At 33.5% G+C, this 16,095-nt stretch overlaps 2 protein-coding genes across 5 annotated transcripts in view; both read left to right on the plus strand.

Annotated features, from left to right (window-relative positions):
* Positions 1 to 10,151, plus strand: part of rdx (BTB/POZ and MATH domain-containing protein rdx) — a 161,433-nt gene extending 151,282 nt beyond the window's left edge. For all 4 annotated transcript variants that reach the window (XM_065363024.1, XM_065363025.1, XM_065363021.1 and 1 more), the window contains 5 exons: positions 936 to 1,063; positions 1,360 to 1,537; positions 1,635 to 1,813; positions 2,446 to 2,588; positions 6,656 to 10,151. In XM_065363024.1, the coding sequence (XP_065219096.1) occupies positions 936 to 1,063; positions 1,360 to 1,537; positions 1,635 to 1,813; positions 2,446 to 2,588; positions 6,656 to 6,800 (773 nt within the window). In that variant the 3' untranslated portion in view covers positions 6,801 to 10,151. The remainder of the gene's footprint in view (positions 1 to 935; positions 1,064 to 1,359; positions 1,538 to 1,634; positions 1,814 to 2,445; positions 2,589 to 6,655) is intronic.
* A 1,008-nt stretch (positions 10,152 to 11,159) lies between these two features.
* On the plus strand, positions 11,160 to 16,019 carry LOC135842951 (T-complex protein 1 subunit epsilon-like). Its single transcript, XM_065360640.1, has 10 exons — positions 11,160 to 13,601; positions 13,684 to 13,909; positions 13,998 to 14,193; positions 14,257 to 14,449; positions 14,527 to 14,679; positions 14,754 to 14,873; positions 14,954 to 15,139; positions 15,212 to 15,349; positions 15,446 to 15,626; positions 15,712 to 16,019. The coding sequence occupies exons 1-10, from the start codon at positions 13,470 to 13,472 to the stop codon at positions 15,861 to 15,863; spliced, it is 1,677 nt and encodes a 558-aa protein (XP_065216712.1). The 5' UTR covers positions 11,160 to 13,469; the 3' UTR covers positions 15,864 to 16,019.
* The last annotated feature ends 76 nt before the right edge of the window (positions 16,020 to 16,095 follow it).

Genomic DNA, 16,095 nt, shown 5'->3' on the forward strand with positions numbered 1-16,095 from the left:
TTTTTTTCCTGATGAAATTTACTTATTTCCTTGAATGTGAATTTTTTCAATTTTTAGTTGATACGCGTATTTTGTATGAAAAAAAGCTAATTGCAAGTATGTTGATAGAGTTTTTTTTGAGCACCCTGTTCACATAAATCGAGCTCGAGTATGCTGTTGTAAAGTAGGCTCGAAAAGACTCATGATGAACATGAAACATTATGATTGTGATTCAGATTGGAGTCGATGACCTTGCCGTTAATACGAACGAATACATATCGTACTCGTACATACTTACGTGTGCGGTTTTTCTTTCTTTTTTTTTTCCTCGATGCGATATAAAAATATATACGTGAACATTGTCGAAAGGTGAAATTTCGATATGATATCCTCCTACGTGTGAGGGGGTTGCGTGTACGAGAACGATTTGAAAATTTTTTGTGTATTTGATAAGACGTAAAGGTTGAAAAACGCGTGCGAAAAAGTCGAAGAAAAAAGTCGTCAGCATCTGAGACAGAACAGAGAGTTACTCGAGTGATAAAAAGTAATGGGTGTTGGTGTTAAGTTGAGCAAAAGTGCTTATGTGGTTGGTTACTTATTGGTAGTTGTGTACACTGTACACGGACGAGCAACTAACTACAACGACGACGACGACGACGACGATGGGTTAATCAACTCGATATTATTATTGAATGTTGACTAAAATAGATTTATCGAAAACATTCGACGGTCTTTTAACCTTTAAATGGTAGTTGACTGTTCGACGAGTTCGATACACGATGAGACGATTAAGTACCGTACATTATCGTGTGATGAGAAATTTCTTTTCGATGATATAATACTTACGAGTAGAATATTATATTGTGTAGTTGTGCAAAAAATAATCTAGTTGCGTAATCTTTTTTTTTTACAAAATTGTAATATTTGCGTTCTTTTTTTTCTTTGTATGATTACAGAAAGCCAGCGAGCCTATAGGTTCGTTCAGGGTAAAGATTGGGGTTTCAAGAAATTTATCCGAAGAGATTTCCTATTGGACGAAGCCAACGGATTGTTGCCCGATGATAAATTAACTATTTTCTGCGAGGTGAATAAAGGTGTTTTTTTAATGAGAGGGATGAGTGGGGGGAAGGGGTTAGGTTGGGATTTGGGAAGTCGTAAAATTAATTTGAAGGTCAAAAAAAATACTCGTAGAATTCATGTTTTACTGTAGAATGTGAGTTTAATGGGATTTAAAATAGTGGAGGTTGTATTTTCACCTCAAATTGGAAATTTTTCGTGAAGGGGGGGGGAATGGTCCTGGAAAAAAGCTGTCATAGTATATTATTGTGTGTGTCTTTCTGTTTCTGATTTAATTATTTGATAATTCCGATGTAAAAATAGGTTAGCGTAGTTGCCGATAGTGTAAATATTTCTGGCCAATCAAACGCGGTCCAGTTTAAAGTTCCCGAATGTAGACTTTCCGAAGATTTAGGATGTTTGTTTGAAAATCAGAAATTTAGCGACGTTACCTTATCAGTTGGTGGTAAAGATTTTCTAGTGCATAAAGCTATCTTAGCCGGTGAGTTTTCAATTTTCATGTCTAAGAAGAGGGCACTGGAGACCCGCAGGATAAAATTTTAAATTACTAACGGATGAAATTGTGTATTTTTCCACAGCTCGAAGTCCTGTTTTCGCGGCCATGTTCGAACACGAAATGGAAGAACGTAAACAAAACCGTGTAGCTATTACCGACGTAGATCAAGATGTTTTGAAAGAAATGTTACGATACATTTATACTGGAAAATCGCAAAATTTAGAAAAAATGGCCGACGACTTGTTAGCGGCTGCTGATAAAGTAAGTGTCGATGACGATGAGGGATGGAAGAATGGCTCGTCGATATCGTAGCGTACTATTTTTCACTCACCCTTTTTTTTTCCATCCTGCGGTATTTTTCCGAGAATAAAAAAAAAAGCTCAAAACATCGCGAACGCGATAATAATACTAAAGTGTACGTAAATGAAGTTATCTGCGTGTTGTGTTGAAATTTTACGTACATTTTAGTTCGGTGTTCGGCGGTATTGGTTATATTATTTTGTGTATTATTGGCGTAGTATTTTTTCAATACCTTCAACCATACATAATAAAAAGCCAAACAATAACTCGATAAATGACGGCGAGTTTTATCTGCGTCGCGAAATCACGTTCGAACGAGTATCAATTCGGTGCTGGGTTTGTAAACATACGAAGGTTCATGATACGTACGACTACGAACGTAATGCTGTTTGCAATTTTTTCTCTGCCCCGGCGTAGCAGCCGTCCAAGCTTGGTTACGAAATATGTGTATTATTCCGAGGTATTGATAAATATTGGCTACGATATCGTCGATACCATTTGCAATAATTATTATTTCTCTATATCTACGTTACGATACGATACGAACGATTGATTACAATCGAGTTGCTAACGTTTGTGTTTCATTTTTGCAGTATGATCTGGGAAGACTTAAAATCATGTGCGAAGAAGCATTATGTACGAATTTATCGATAGAAAACGCGGCGGATATTTTGATATTAGCAGATTTGCATAGTGCCGAACAATTAAAAGCGCAAGCAATTGATTATATTAATACGTAAGTGTCCCCTTGATGATGATTGGTTGACCGGTGTCCTGTACACGGCGGCATGGCTGAGCCGGTCCGACTCTGTACATGTGTGGGTTTTCGTGCCCTTTTATTGTACGTTACAATGTCACCGAGAGCTACATACAATATGGTAAAGCGAGAGAGAGAGGGAATGTTTTTGCGAATTGAGGTTTTTTAAATGATAAATTTTTTTTCAAGTACGTTTGATCGTCGAAAATAGAATCTACGATGACGACGACGGTCGATTCGTCCTCCCGATTCGTCTCCTCTCTGTTGGGCTGTTTTCATTGTCGTTTTTCCGCCTGATGTGGTCGAATGTGGTGTGATGTGATGATGATGGAGCGGAGGATGGGGAGGATTTTTCTTAATGATGAGAGTGAACTTGAATATTGTGTTGTTGGAAGAAGAATGATGTGGAACATACGTGGTTCTGATTGAAATTGAATCAGTTTGCAGAATAGAAAAAATACAGGATGTCTATTGATATTTCCAAGGTGAATTAATTAATGAGATGGGATGTTACAATTTGGCGAAAATTTAATTTTTGGAATTTTTTTATGTTTTCTAATGAAGGGGAAAAATTATTGGGATTTTTATTTTCAGTGAATGGAAATCCAAACGATGAGCAAGTGAGTTGGCTTCTGGAAAAATTGAAAAATAATTGGGATTATCCCCATCTCCGGAGTCTGAGCATTTTTTTAAAAATTGCAACATTAATTTCTTTATAGTATTTTAGCTATTTCAAAAAACTAAACAAAAAAATAATAATTTGGAAAAGTTTTTATTTTTTTTAAAATGAACTCTCGTTGTTTTTGATGCATTTTCTCTCAACCCCCCTCTCCCCGTTCCCTGCATAATTCATAAGAATTTAAATTCGGCTCTAAAAACCTGACAAATTTTTCTTGAAAATTTCAATTTGCAAACTAAAATGCTATTGACATTGTTTTTTTTTTGATCTGAGAAATTGAAAAATGTTTTACCCATGATCCGTGAAAATTCTGAGGGAGCCAAATATTTTGACTTGGAAATTTAATCAATAGCGATTCATGTATCGTTTTTGCTTGACTCAATTTTTTATTGTTTTTGTAGAATGATGAAGCGAAAGGGAAAGGGTCAGAATGAGAAATTGAAAAACGTTTGAATAAAGATTTTGAAAAATTGTGAAAAAATGTTTTGTTTTGAATTCGAAAATTTTCAGTCATCGATTAACCTGCGCAAATTGGGCTTTTTGAGGGGGAGGGGAAGGGAGGTGAAGGGGAATGAGTTGAAAATATTTTTGCAAAGCTCTCAAGAAAATTCTGCAATAATCTGTAATTCAATTGAAGTTTTAATAATTAACCAGAAAAGACCTCGAATTTTGATTTTTTAGCTAAACCTATTTCGGTGGTCAGAATTTGAAGGATTTTTTTGCAACAAATTGAAATTATTTCTTGGAAACATCCCTACGAAAATCTCGATAAAATTATACTAGAAAAAGCACGAATTTTGATTTCAAAACTTTGTTGATTTAATAGAAAAAATTACCCAGCCAATTTTGCACTTTTGTAATTGATATTGGTCGTTTTTTTTAAATATTTTTTTTTAATTTGAGTATTTTTTGTTTAAATTGAAATCACTTTTTAAATGACGAGTGTGGGAGAAGGGGAAGGTGGCAAACATTTGTGTGAAGTCTTTGAAAAAGTTTGAAAGTATTGAATTTTGATTTTTTAAATTTTCTTGCGGAATTATTTTAAAATTTAAAATGAAGAAAAAATGGCTTAATTCTTTTTTTTTTGAATAATTTTTTTAAATTTGATTTGTTTTGCAAAGTAATTAGAATCAATTTTTTTTCCAAGTGTGGAGTTAGGAGGAGAGAAGAGAAAAAAGGCGCCGAAAAAAACGTTCCTTTCAAAGTTCCAAAAAATTCTAAAAAAGTGAATTTCAGTTTTAAAATTTTAAAATTGAAAAAAAAAATTAATCATGAAAGTTAAAAAGGAACTGAAAACTCTGAAAATAAATTCAAACCCTCAAAACAAAATTAATAACTAAAATTGAAATGAAATGCTGAAAATGAAATTAAAAATAAACTCCAATGGGAAAATCAAAAAATGAAAAAAAAATTGAAAATTTTAAAAGTCAAGTTGGGAACTGAAAATGAAAACAAAAATTGAAAATGACATTAAAAATTCTGAGCATTACGAATAGATTAGAAACCAATATGTAATCAAAATCAAAATGGAAAATTCTGAAAATGAAAAATCAAAATCAGAAAATTGAACGGAAAACTGAAATTGAAATCGAAATTGAAAAATCATAATAATTTATAAATAATTTTTTTAAAAAACGAGCCAAAGATGGAATCGGTAATTCTAAAAATTAATTCAAAAATTGATGTTGGAATCAAAAAATAAACATGAGATTGAAGGTTCTGAAAATTGAATCAAAAATTGAAAATGGACGTTCGAAAATGAAAATGAAATGAAAAAAGAAAAATTGAAATGAGAGCTAAAAATGAAATGTGAATTTTATTTTGGCGAGTGGGTGTGGAGGAGAAGGGAGGGAAGTTGAAATTTTTTCTATCAAAGCCGCAAATCAAGAAATTCTGACGAAGTCCTGAATTATAATTTCAAGAATTCGTTTGTCAACTTGCTTAGTACATATTTCGAAATTTAATTTTATCTGAAAAATTCGCTAATTTTATTTCGTTTTCATAATGATAATGTTTTTCTCGAAATTTGACTGTTTTGGTGAATTCTATATCATTTCCTCAATCGAAGGGGGAGGGAGAATAGAGTAGAAAAAATATTTGACCGAGAGTCTTGAAAAAAATGAGCCTGCATGGACCATTATTTTGAATGTTATCGTTCGATAATCGAAAAATTGATCGGTTTCGAGAATTAATTCAAGTTGATCGATGTTAACCTGTGCTACCCATTTTCGAAAAAATGGTAATATCACTTGAGGAATTATTTTCGATTTGAAAAAATATGAAAACACAAAGAGGCGACATCAGTTTGTTGACAATTTTTACGAAATATTAGGAACTAAAAAATGTATGTCATTTACTTACAAATAACCTATAGAGAGCATCGACGCGGCGCCATGCTTAAAATTAATCCTCATATCAATAGACTGGAGATGGTTTTCCTCGATTGTAAATTTTTATTGCTTCTCCGTTGTGGAGTGTATTTTTTGACAAAAATAAAAATGAAAAGACGAAATACTTGAGAAAAATACCCAAATAAATCGAAAGTTTCGCCTTTGTCGAATAACATCAAAAAAAAAAAAAAAAAAAAGAATCTACGATTTTTATACGAATTATAATAAACGATTCGATTCGAGCAGTGACGTTATAAGTATCTATAATATTTCTTTTTATACTTACGCAGTAAATACGTCGTCGATGGAATGAAAACATTATAGAAATTGGGTCAAGTAGTGAAGAGTGAGAGAGAGAAATAAAGAGCTTTAAAAGTCTAGCCATTTGATTTCCAATCCGCGGAAATGGTATTTGATTACCTTTTAGAGCGGATTATCAAAGGGTAAAGTATGGCGAAACAGGAAGAGAACGTATATAGGAATACTAGAGGGATGGAAGGTGGAATAGGTCTGGAGTGTGTTTTAAAGTGACATTATGGTAAATGTGGAACGCAGCGTTTGACTCGAGTGACGTTGTAAATCCCATTTTTTCCCCCTAGAGAGACGTATTTGTTCGCCGGAATAGATAGATAGATAGATGGATGGATGGTGTAGCCTGAAGTGGTTGGAAGTGAGGGGGCTCGAGGGGTGAAATTTAATCACCGTCGAGTCGGTTCGATTCAATTAGCTTGTATACACAACACACTTTCGAGTACCTAGTACAATAATAGTAGGTTTAGGTCGTCGCTTGATAATTATCACCCAAGTATTGGCAGTTTTCAAAACGAGTATACTCGTATGTGGTTTATAGAGTCAGAGAGCCCCGGATAAGAGGACAGTGGCATATGCAACGTACTATGTACAAATAGGCGTACGAATTTGAATTTAAATTCAATTTTTTTCTAGTCTAATTTCGACCTTTTTTTTCTCTCCCGCAGACATGCTACGGACGTGATGGATACGGCAGCTTGGAAAAGCATGATTACAACGCATCCGCATTTGATCGGCGAAGCATTCCGTGCCCTAGCAACGCAGCAAGTGCCGCCCATTGGACCACCCAGAAAACGCGTAAAACAGAGTTAAACATCGCGTCGGGGGAAGCCTAAACGAAATTTATGTGTATAACGTTTTTACTACGATCTCACAAGCCCCACCTGAATAAGTAGAAAAAAAATTCGTTAACGGTTCTCTATGTATTAAGGCGTCTGTACCCTTCCTCCTACTATGTATTTTTTCTCCACCATTGAGAATTTTTTTATACCTTATCAGTAACGATGTTTGAATTACATACCTTGTACCCCTTTTTTTTCCTCCTATCGTCTATGTTTTTTCCTTTTTTGGTTCACGATGTCTGCTGTTTCAAGTTTTGGTAATATTTTCATTCTTGTTGTAAAATTTTTAACCGGAGTATGAAATTTTTGAATTTTGATGAATAAAATAAGTTGTAAGAAGAGTTGGTTAAGTTGTAAGATGGAATTGTTTGTAATTAAGATGTGATTTCTTTTTTCTTTCTTAATTTAATTTCTCGAATCGATTGTGTGTTTGATTTTGGATTATTTTAATTGATTTTGTTTCGTTCTTTTTTTTTCTGGAATTTTTAACGTTGTTTTGTATTTTTTTTCGCTACGAATTTACCTACCTTTTGTTGTGTGAGGCTATTTAAAAGCTTCGAAAAAACAAAAACAAAAAAAAAAGGTGAAAATTTGAAAAAATTACCAATTTGGTATTTTTACGTCACACAATAATATTACCAGTGGACATCTTGAATGTGTTTTTTTTTGTTATATTTAGTAATTTTTTTTCTCCTCCCTGCCCCATATATTTTTTGTTTGTTTGTATATAGACGATTGGTATACATTTTTTTGCCCTTATCGTACTATAAGAATTGTATTTAGATGTATAATTTGCATTTACATGTTTTACTCATCGTACGTATATTTTAACGCGGAGTTGTCATCAAAATCGTTTTGTTTTTTTGTTTCTCGTGTACATTTTGCGGATAAATAGTTAACCGTTTTTTGTTGTAATTTTAACACGATGAACGTGTAGTTTTTTAAGCGGTGAACTGCTCCTAGAACGGTGTCAGTTTACCCTCTCGAGACGAATTAGATGACGTATTTTGATGCGACGAACGAGTCGACGACGACGTTTATACGAAAATTGTTGTTCTGTGTGTATGTGTCTGTGTGTGTGTGTGTGAGGTGGCCCCCAAGTGAAAATGAAACAATTTTTCGTCCCAAGTGCCATAATAGTCAACGATACGAATAGATTTTCTTTCCTTTGTAATGCTCGATCGGTTTTCTGTTGTGATTTTTACAATAATTAATTATTCAATTCACATAGCCTTTGTTTTATCATATCGTTAATTTATGATCGCGATTAATCGATGTGTATCGGGTAGGGAATTACATTTCGGACCTTTTTGTCGAGTAATAAAGGATCGATCGGTGGAAAAAATTACGATAGTTGGGTTAAAAATTTGTCAGAAACGTGTCCAGTGTGATCATATCAGGGTAACATTGTCAAATTAATTTTATATTTTAAATCAAACGAGAAACATAATGAATTTTTTGGAAACGATTCGAGTTAACTGGGTAATAATTTTTACATTCAAAGAAAAACAAGATCGCAACAGATTAAGCGAACGAAATCGTTCACCGACTTTTCAAGCGTAATCAGTGGTCCAACTTCGTGTTTTGATTCGTTTTTTTTCTTTTCTTTTTTTTTACGTGTCGTTATTTTACGTATTCGTATTATAAAAAAATATCAGTTGTTTTTATTTTTTAGCGATGGTTTTTTTTTTGGAATTTTTTCTCTGTGTTTTCGTTCCCTTGTAATCGACACTCCATTTTTTTTTACTGTACGAAATAACGTAGACCATATTTTGTTGGCGTGTATATGAATTTTTCGGCGAATTTTATATTATTTTATGTTCGTTTACAACTTCTACCTCATTTTTCGATAATTCATAGTCGAATGGTCGAGCTCGAGTGGTTTTAGAGAGAGAAAAATGATCTGTTGATGGGAATACGTTCGTATATGTATCGTGAAAAAAATTATGGTTGTGATCCGGAGATTTTTTCGAAAAAATTTTTCTATCGCGAAATAGTAATAATAATAACGATTAAAAATTCACATTTTGTGATATTTTATACCTACCTAGATATTATATCTACCTGTCTATAAAGCTAGTGAAACGAAATCGAAGCGTGAAAAAATTGATTTTGCATCGGAATTATGAATACGTATTCGTTCCTATGTCGATGATGGTGAAGAGAAATTTATTGATGCTGATTTTTATTCGAGTGAGAGTCTTCTGTTAGTGGTTTTTTTTTTTTCGATTGGAATACGCGTTGAAATTGAAATAATTCATGAAAAATATTAAATACGAGTTAATCGAGTGAATAAATAATTAAAAGGGAAATAGTTAGCAAAAAAAAAAAGAAATCGCGAATTGAAAATTATATAATTATTATCGTATATAAAAATGTGATATTATTAGTTAGCCGATTTTGATCTCAATTAAGTTGTTCCTATTTGTGCGCCATAATTTGCCAATTCGTAAAATGGAAGACGTGAAAATCGTTAATAATACTATATCGTATCAGTTACAATGTGTCGCAAATATCACGAACAAGGAGAGAATTGGCTCCAAGCGCTGCGCGTTTTACAAGAAAATAATGTCGGAAAAAACATTTAAAAATTGACTCGAACGAAAATCCGTATCGCGTATTATTATTTTTTTTTAAATTTTTAGAAGCACGAAGTCGTTAATGTAAATGAGGTTAAATTTACGATTTTATTATTAATATATTATTATATATTTTACCTTTTTTTTTTCTTTTTTTTTTTTTGTTGTGAAAATCTCCAAATTTTAATTTTTCTCTACTATATAAATTTAAGCGCTTTGTGATATGAGTACCTGCGCGTTGGTTTTTATTTTGTCTTATAATATGAATTTTTATCGACTTTGTTGTCGATATCTGTACTTTGAATCGTTGTAATACGTATGTGTGTATATGTAGTAGTGTGTTGAATAGGCAAGTACGCGAATTCGAAATAACAAAAAGGGATTTATACGACCAATTTATTATCTAACCTGTTTTTTTTTTCTTTCTAAATTTCGATTTTAATTGGTTGATTGTTTGTAATAATAATGTTGACGAGATGATGTTTCAAGTCGTGTGTATCTTCGAAGTGGTTTTTTTTTCTGTGTGGACGATTTGTTGGAATTTTTACCTGAGAAGCTCGTGCAGGCATTCGAGCTTTGTTATTTCGCTTTTGCTTTATTATAATAATTTTTTTTCCAATTCAGCGAAGTTTTCAAACGTTATAATTAGAGCGTGTAATTTTATTTCTGATGTAGTTATTAAAATATGGGATTTATTGTAAAAAGATTTCTTCGATTGGTAATATTAAATATTTACAAATTTATTTCGATTTTTATTCCATTGTGATGACTATTGTATGAGTTGTGTATTTGATAACAATGACGAATTTTCCTGAAAGTATTGGGTGAATTGTTATTTCTTTGAATACCTTCTTGAAAAAAATCAAGAATTCCTTTAAAAGTACTGGATACTCAGATTTTTCAGAGACGTTTAGAATGCATTTTCTGATGGCGATTTTAAATTCTGAGATGATATTTTTAATCTAGTTTATTTTGAAATTATTGTATGGTCAATTTTCTTTATTTTGATTTTTTATTTTTGGTCGTTTTTTTTTTCAAATTGAAAAGCTTCAAAAAATGGAAATATTTTTTTAAAAGAAAAACTCGAATCCAATCGAAAATGAACTAAACTTCTGTGAAATGTCATTAAAAACCTGTAAAGTTGTATTCAAAAAGGTGAAAAGTAGCATTAAAATTTAGTGAGAGACGAAATTGTGCTCAATTTGCACGAAATATCGTCAATGTGATTTTTTAACCGTCACATCTTTTATTTCGAATTCTACTCATATTTATTATGCATTTCAAAACAAACATCATATTTCCAGTATAAACTCAAATAATTGAATTGAGTTGCTTATAATTTCAATGGGCCACGGTAACTTGGTTTGAAAAATTGCGAATTTTAATTCCTACATGCACCCGTAGCGCTATCTTTCAGCAAATCATCGAACTGCCAGCTCAATCTGGTATTAGAAGTTTAGAGACCTCTTAATATCTCATATTCTCCTAATATAGACACTGGACCTGCGTATAAGACAACCAACTGCAGGCCGAGGGGAACGGAAACGGTAAGGAAATTTTGAGTAACGCCAATTTATCCCGCTGGGTGATCTTGGCAGCGCTGTACTTCAATTTTGCAGGCAACAGGGAAGAGGGAGGGTTGTGTAGTTCGCGAGGTACTCCTGACTGCGCGCGCAGCCAGGAGTTCCTTCCGGACTACACAACCCTCCCTCTTCCCTGTTGCCTGCAAAATTGAAGTACAGCGCTGCCAAGATCACCCAGCGGGATAAATTGGCGTTACTCAGGTTTTTTTGCCAAGATGGCTGCCAGTTGGTTGTCTTATACGCAGGTCCAGTGTCTATATCTCCTAATAACATTTCCGATTCTAGGGCTCTTTTGAACGCTTTTCGCTCATCATTCTGTTTCGTCGAATGGGTTGCATATTCGTACAGAATAAGGCGCAAAACTAACTTTTCGAATCGCAGTCAATTATTGACCTTTTCTTCAATTAGGCGAGTAAAATACGAGGCAAATGACCCAAATTCGATGTGAGGGGGGTTTTCAATGTCGCTGAATTCATTTCTGAGATTATTTTTACACATTACTCAAATCTAGTCTCAAAAAATCGAGTCCAAACTTGATCTATCGAGCTTGAAAGCTGTGTTTGGTACCAAATTATACGTTTCTGAACTACCAAAACCGAAAATTATTTCAGTACTCTGTACTGAAACCAGAAGAAGGCTTTTGAAAAGGAGGGAAGAATTTTTTAAATGAACTGAAATATTACATGGCGTAATAATGTATAGAAATATTTGAACTTTTCATGAACGAATTTGAAAAATATTTCAGTGCTGAAACAAAATGACTTGAGCATGGGAGAAGAATGGATTAACATAATACTCGTACCTCCTATGCCAAATTCATAATGAAAAAATTCCAAACTTAATTGTGTAATTTTAATCGGTGATAAATTTTTTAAAAATTATTAAATTCGTTCAAAACCTCCACTTTTCGAATAATTTTTGTGCCTTGTGAAGTTTAAATTATGCAACTTATTCGACACTTTTCAAATGTATTCGCGTTTTTCTCCGTTTAAAAACCCCTTGCGAACGTAAAATAAATGATTTAAGGGTGAATGGAGGGCACGAAGTTCAAATTTACAATTTTCACAAAAGTCAGGGATGCCAACTTACCAGATTAAAAATAACTTTACTTCGAATTTCTTGAAAATCATATTCGTTGAAAAACTCCACGTTTCGAATGATTTTTCTGCCTTGAGAGTAGGCAACTTCTTCGACACTTTAGATTATTTTCCCATTTTTCTCTTTTTTAAAGCCCTTACGAACGTTCAAAAAGGCGATTCTGAGGTAAATCTAGGCCACCGAGTTCAAATGTACAATTTATTTCAGTCAGGGATGCCAACTTCCCGGTTTAAGAACAGATTACCATAACAATTGTGTTTTTCTCTGATCATTTCCGTCATGAAAAATTAAACAATTGAAAAACCCCACGTTTCGAATGAATTTTGCCCCTTATGAGTAGGCAACTTCTACGACGTGTTCAAATATTTTCAGTTTTCTCCATTTTAAAACCCTCTACGAACGTGAGAAAGACCATTCTGCAGTAAATCGAGACCACAGAGTTCGAATTATTTCAGTCAGGGATGCCAACTTACCGGATTAAGAACAGGTTTACATGAAAATCGTGTTAGTTTCATTGAAAAAAATCCCACTTTTCGAACGATTTTTGCGCCTAGAGAGTAGGCAACTTTTCCGGCACAATTAATTTATTTCAGCCAGGGGTGCCAATTTTCCGCATTAAATTTATACATACCTATATAAACCTAAAGACTCAAATTTGTTGAAAAAAGCTCACGTTTCGAATAAATTTTTTGCCTGCAGAGTAGGCAACTTCTTTGACAGCCCCAAATATTTTCACATTTTTCTCTATTTGAAAACCTTTTATATGTACTGGTTTCATCCTAAAAAAAAAAAAAAAAAAAATGCAATTCTGGGCTAAATATGAGCCGCTCAGTTCGAATTGACAATTAAATCCTGTCAGAAATGCCAAATAATCGGCACTTTACATCAAAATCGAATGTCTTAGTCAACTTTCATCAGATTTAGCGCTCAAAATTCGAAATTTTCCTAGAAAATAAGGTTCGGCGATAACGACTTTTTGACCACTTTCATAAATTCAATCAAATTCATCATGATCACAGCTACTGCCCTTGCTGACATTTTGACAAAGCTATCGAAGTAAGTTCGTAAGTTTCCCTGTTCTTCGCTCTACATTTTGTATACCTACTATAGCATCATGTCACTCTTGTTTTGTTTTCATCATTCGTAGAAATATGCAACATTGTTACAAAAATTCAACTTCGTCAACAAAAAAAAAAAAAAAAAAAAAAAAAAAAATGAAAGAACTTGAAATCATTCTTGCCAAGAAATATATGGTTACCTACATATACCAAACACGAAACCTGAATAGTTTTTCCTTCGTGGACGATAAATTTACATATGCAACAGAAAAAACAATCATCTGGAGATTTTCTTGAATAATCACATTATCTATTGTTTAAAATGAATCGTAATACGAAAACCGGAAAAGAAAAGTATGCTAGTCATATGACATTTGACGAATATGGTCGACCATTCATCATTTTACGAGAACAAGCTGAAAAAGAGCAGATCAGCGGCGTTGATGTAATCAAGGTAAGAGCTCATTCATTATTGAAATTATTAACATTCAGTACATATAATATGCCTATTTTATAACGCTTTCGGTGTTGTTTAGGGTCATATTTTAGCAGCCAAAGCTGTAACATCGATAATGAAGTCATCGTTGGGTCCTAAAAGTTTAGACAAAGCTATGCTGTCTCCAGACGGAGATTTAATCGTTACCAACGACGGTGTGACAATTTTACAACAAATGGACGTAGATCACGCCATCGCAAAATTATTAGTCGAGTTATCAGAATGCCAAGATAGTGGAGTAGGAGATGGTACCACGGGTGTTGTTGGTAGGTAAAATACAATATGTAAAAAATTGAAAGAAATTCACCTCCAATATTACCTATACTAATTGTTTTTCGTACCTATACGTGCTAGTTTTAGCAGGTGCTCTATTAGAAGAAGTAGATAAATTAATCGAGAAAGGAATCCATCCGATTAGAATTGCTGACGGGTTCGAATTAGCCGCTCAATTTTGTATGAAACATTTGGACTCGATTAGCGAACAGATTTCGGTGGATAAAAATAAAGATTTCTTGAAGCGAATCGCTATGACGTCGTTGAGATCAAAAATGTAAGTTTTATAACAACCACGTCGGAGTTTGACAGATTAATATGAAATTGTTGTTTTTCGCAGAGTTAGCAAATGCACCGAGAAGTTCGCTGAAATGGCCGTCGAAGCAGTTTTGAAAGTTGCAGATCTTGAAAACAACTTCATCGATTTGGAACGTATCAAAATGGATGGTAAAACTGGCGGTTCGTTGGAAGATACAATGTTGGTGAATGGTGTCGCTCTAGAACAGCAATTCTCTCACCCTCACATGGAAAAGGTTAGTTTGGTTTGAAATAAACTAAAGCAAAATTTCTCTTGTTTGATTACCTACCTATATTCATTCAACTTGCGTAGGAATTGACGAAAGCTGCTATTGCTGTCGTAGCTTGTGGATTGGAAATGCCCAAACCGAATCAAGTGAAAGCTTATTTAGAAATGGCATCTGTCGATACGTTTAAAGAAGTTAAAGAATACGAACAAGAAATTTACGACCTGATGGTTAACAAAGTGAGTATAATTTGTACCTATTTGAGAGTTTCGCGTTAATTTTTTTTTTTTTACAAACGATTTATTCAATGCAGCTTGTTGAAGTTGGAGCGAATTGTGTAGTTTGTCAGGCTGGAATCGAAGATACCGCGAATTATTTATTATTACGTACGAACACGATAGGTCTGCGATACGTATCTGAACGTGAGATCGAAGTAAGAGCGAATTTGTATCATTATTATGATGACTAGAACTGAATGCTGATTTAAATCTGTTTTTTTTATTGTTCTTATAGCTTATGCGAAGTGCCACTGGTGCCAAAGTAGTAGCACGTTTTGAAGATTTAACACACGAAAAACTTGGATTTGCTGGATCAATTCGGGAAATATCAATCGGTACCGATAATAGTCGACTGGTTCTTTTTGAAGATTGTCTGAACTCTTCAGTTGTAACGATATTGATTCGAGGAGGCAATAGCCTTGTAAGTCGATGATGGTACCTTTTTCTATTTTATTTTTTTCAATTTTTATTCGTCGAATAACGTTCATTTCAGATTATCGAAGAAGCAAAAAGAAGTTTCCACGATGCTCTGTGTATGATAAAAAATCTCATTCTCGAAAATAAAATCGTATACGGCGGTGGTTCTTGCGAACTTTCGTGCGCTATTGCCGTTTCTAAAGAAGCTGATAAAGTTTGTAACATGATCACTATACTTGACGATAAATAATTCATATGCATAGTGACGGAATCAATATTCAAATATCGTCGCATATTGTTCTGTCTACAGATCTCATCTTTAGAGCAGTATTCATTTCGAGCTTTCGCCGATGCCTTAGAAAGCATTCCTATAACGCTGGCCGAAAATTGTGGTTATTCTCCTATCCATTTGGTGACAGAAACAAAATCCAGACAAATTTTAGAAGAAAATCCGTTCTTAGGTATAGATTGTATGCAAGAAGGAACTAGCGGTAAGATGAAAATATTATGAATTTCGTTTCGTGTGTGCGATCTGCGATTTACTTTTACTTATACATCGCTGCGATCATTTTTTAGATATGAAAAAGCAACAAGTAATTGAAACTTTGCGCAGCAAAAAACAACAAATACTTTCGGCGATGCAAGTTGTCAAGCAAATTTTGAAAATTGACGAAGTTAGAGCTACCGATAAAAATTATGGTAAACATGCACCCTCGCAATTTTTCTAAGTCGAAGAAATAATATTATGTGAATTTCGTATATTGCTAATTTTTTAGTCTAAATTTTCTTGTATTGTAAGAAAATAATAAATTGGTAGGTACTTGCGATCTTATAGTTTATACATTGGTAATTTTGAACTCTTATAATGAAATTAATTTCGAAGAATTCCCCGATGGTTGTGTTGTGATTTTATCATTTGCTACGACTACCATCTTACGAGTCTGAAGACATGCAAGGCAT

The sequence above is a fragment of the Planococcus citri genome, chromosome 4 (assembly GCF_950023065.1).
Source record: "Planococcus citri chromosome 4, ihPlaCitr1.1, whole genome shotgun sequence".
In the NCBI taxonomy this organism is placed as follows: Eukaryota; Metazoa; Arthropoda; class Insecta; order Hemiptera; family Pseudococcidae; genus Planococcus; species Planococcus citri.

Coding starts and splice junctions, on each gene's coding strand:
- LOC135842951 (XM_065360640.1), top strand. CDS start 13,470: ATGAATCGTAATACGAAAACCGGAAAAGAAAAGTATGCTAGTCATATG. Junction 13,602..13,683: donor GCGGCGTTGATGTAATCAAG/GTAAGAGCTCAT, acceptor GGTGTTGTTTAG/GGTCATATTTTAGCAGCCAA. Junction 14,194..14,256: donor ACGTCGTTGAGATCAAAAAT/GTAAGTTTTATA, acceptor TGTTTTTCGCAG/AGTTAGCAAATGCACCGAGA.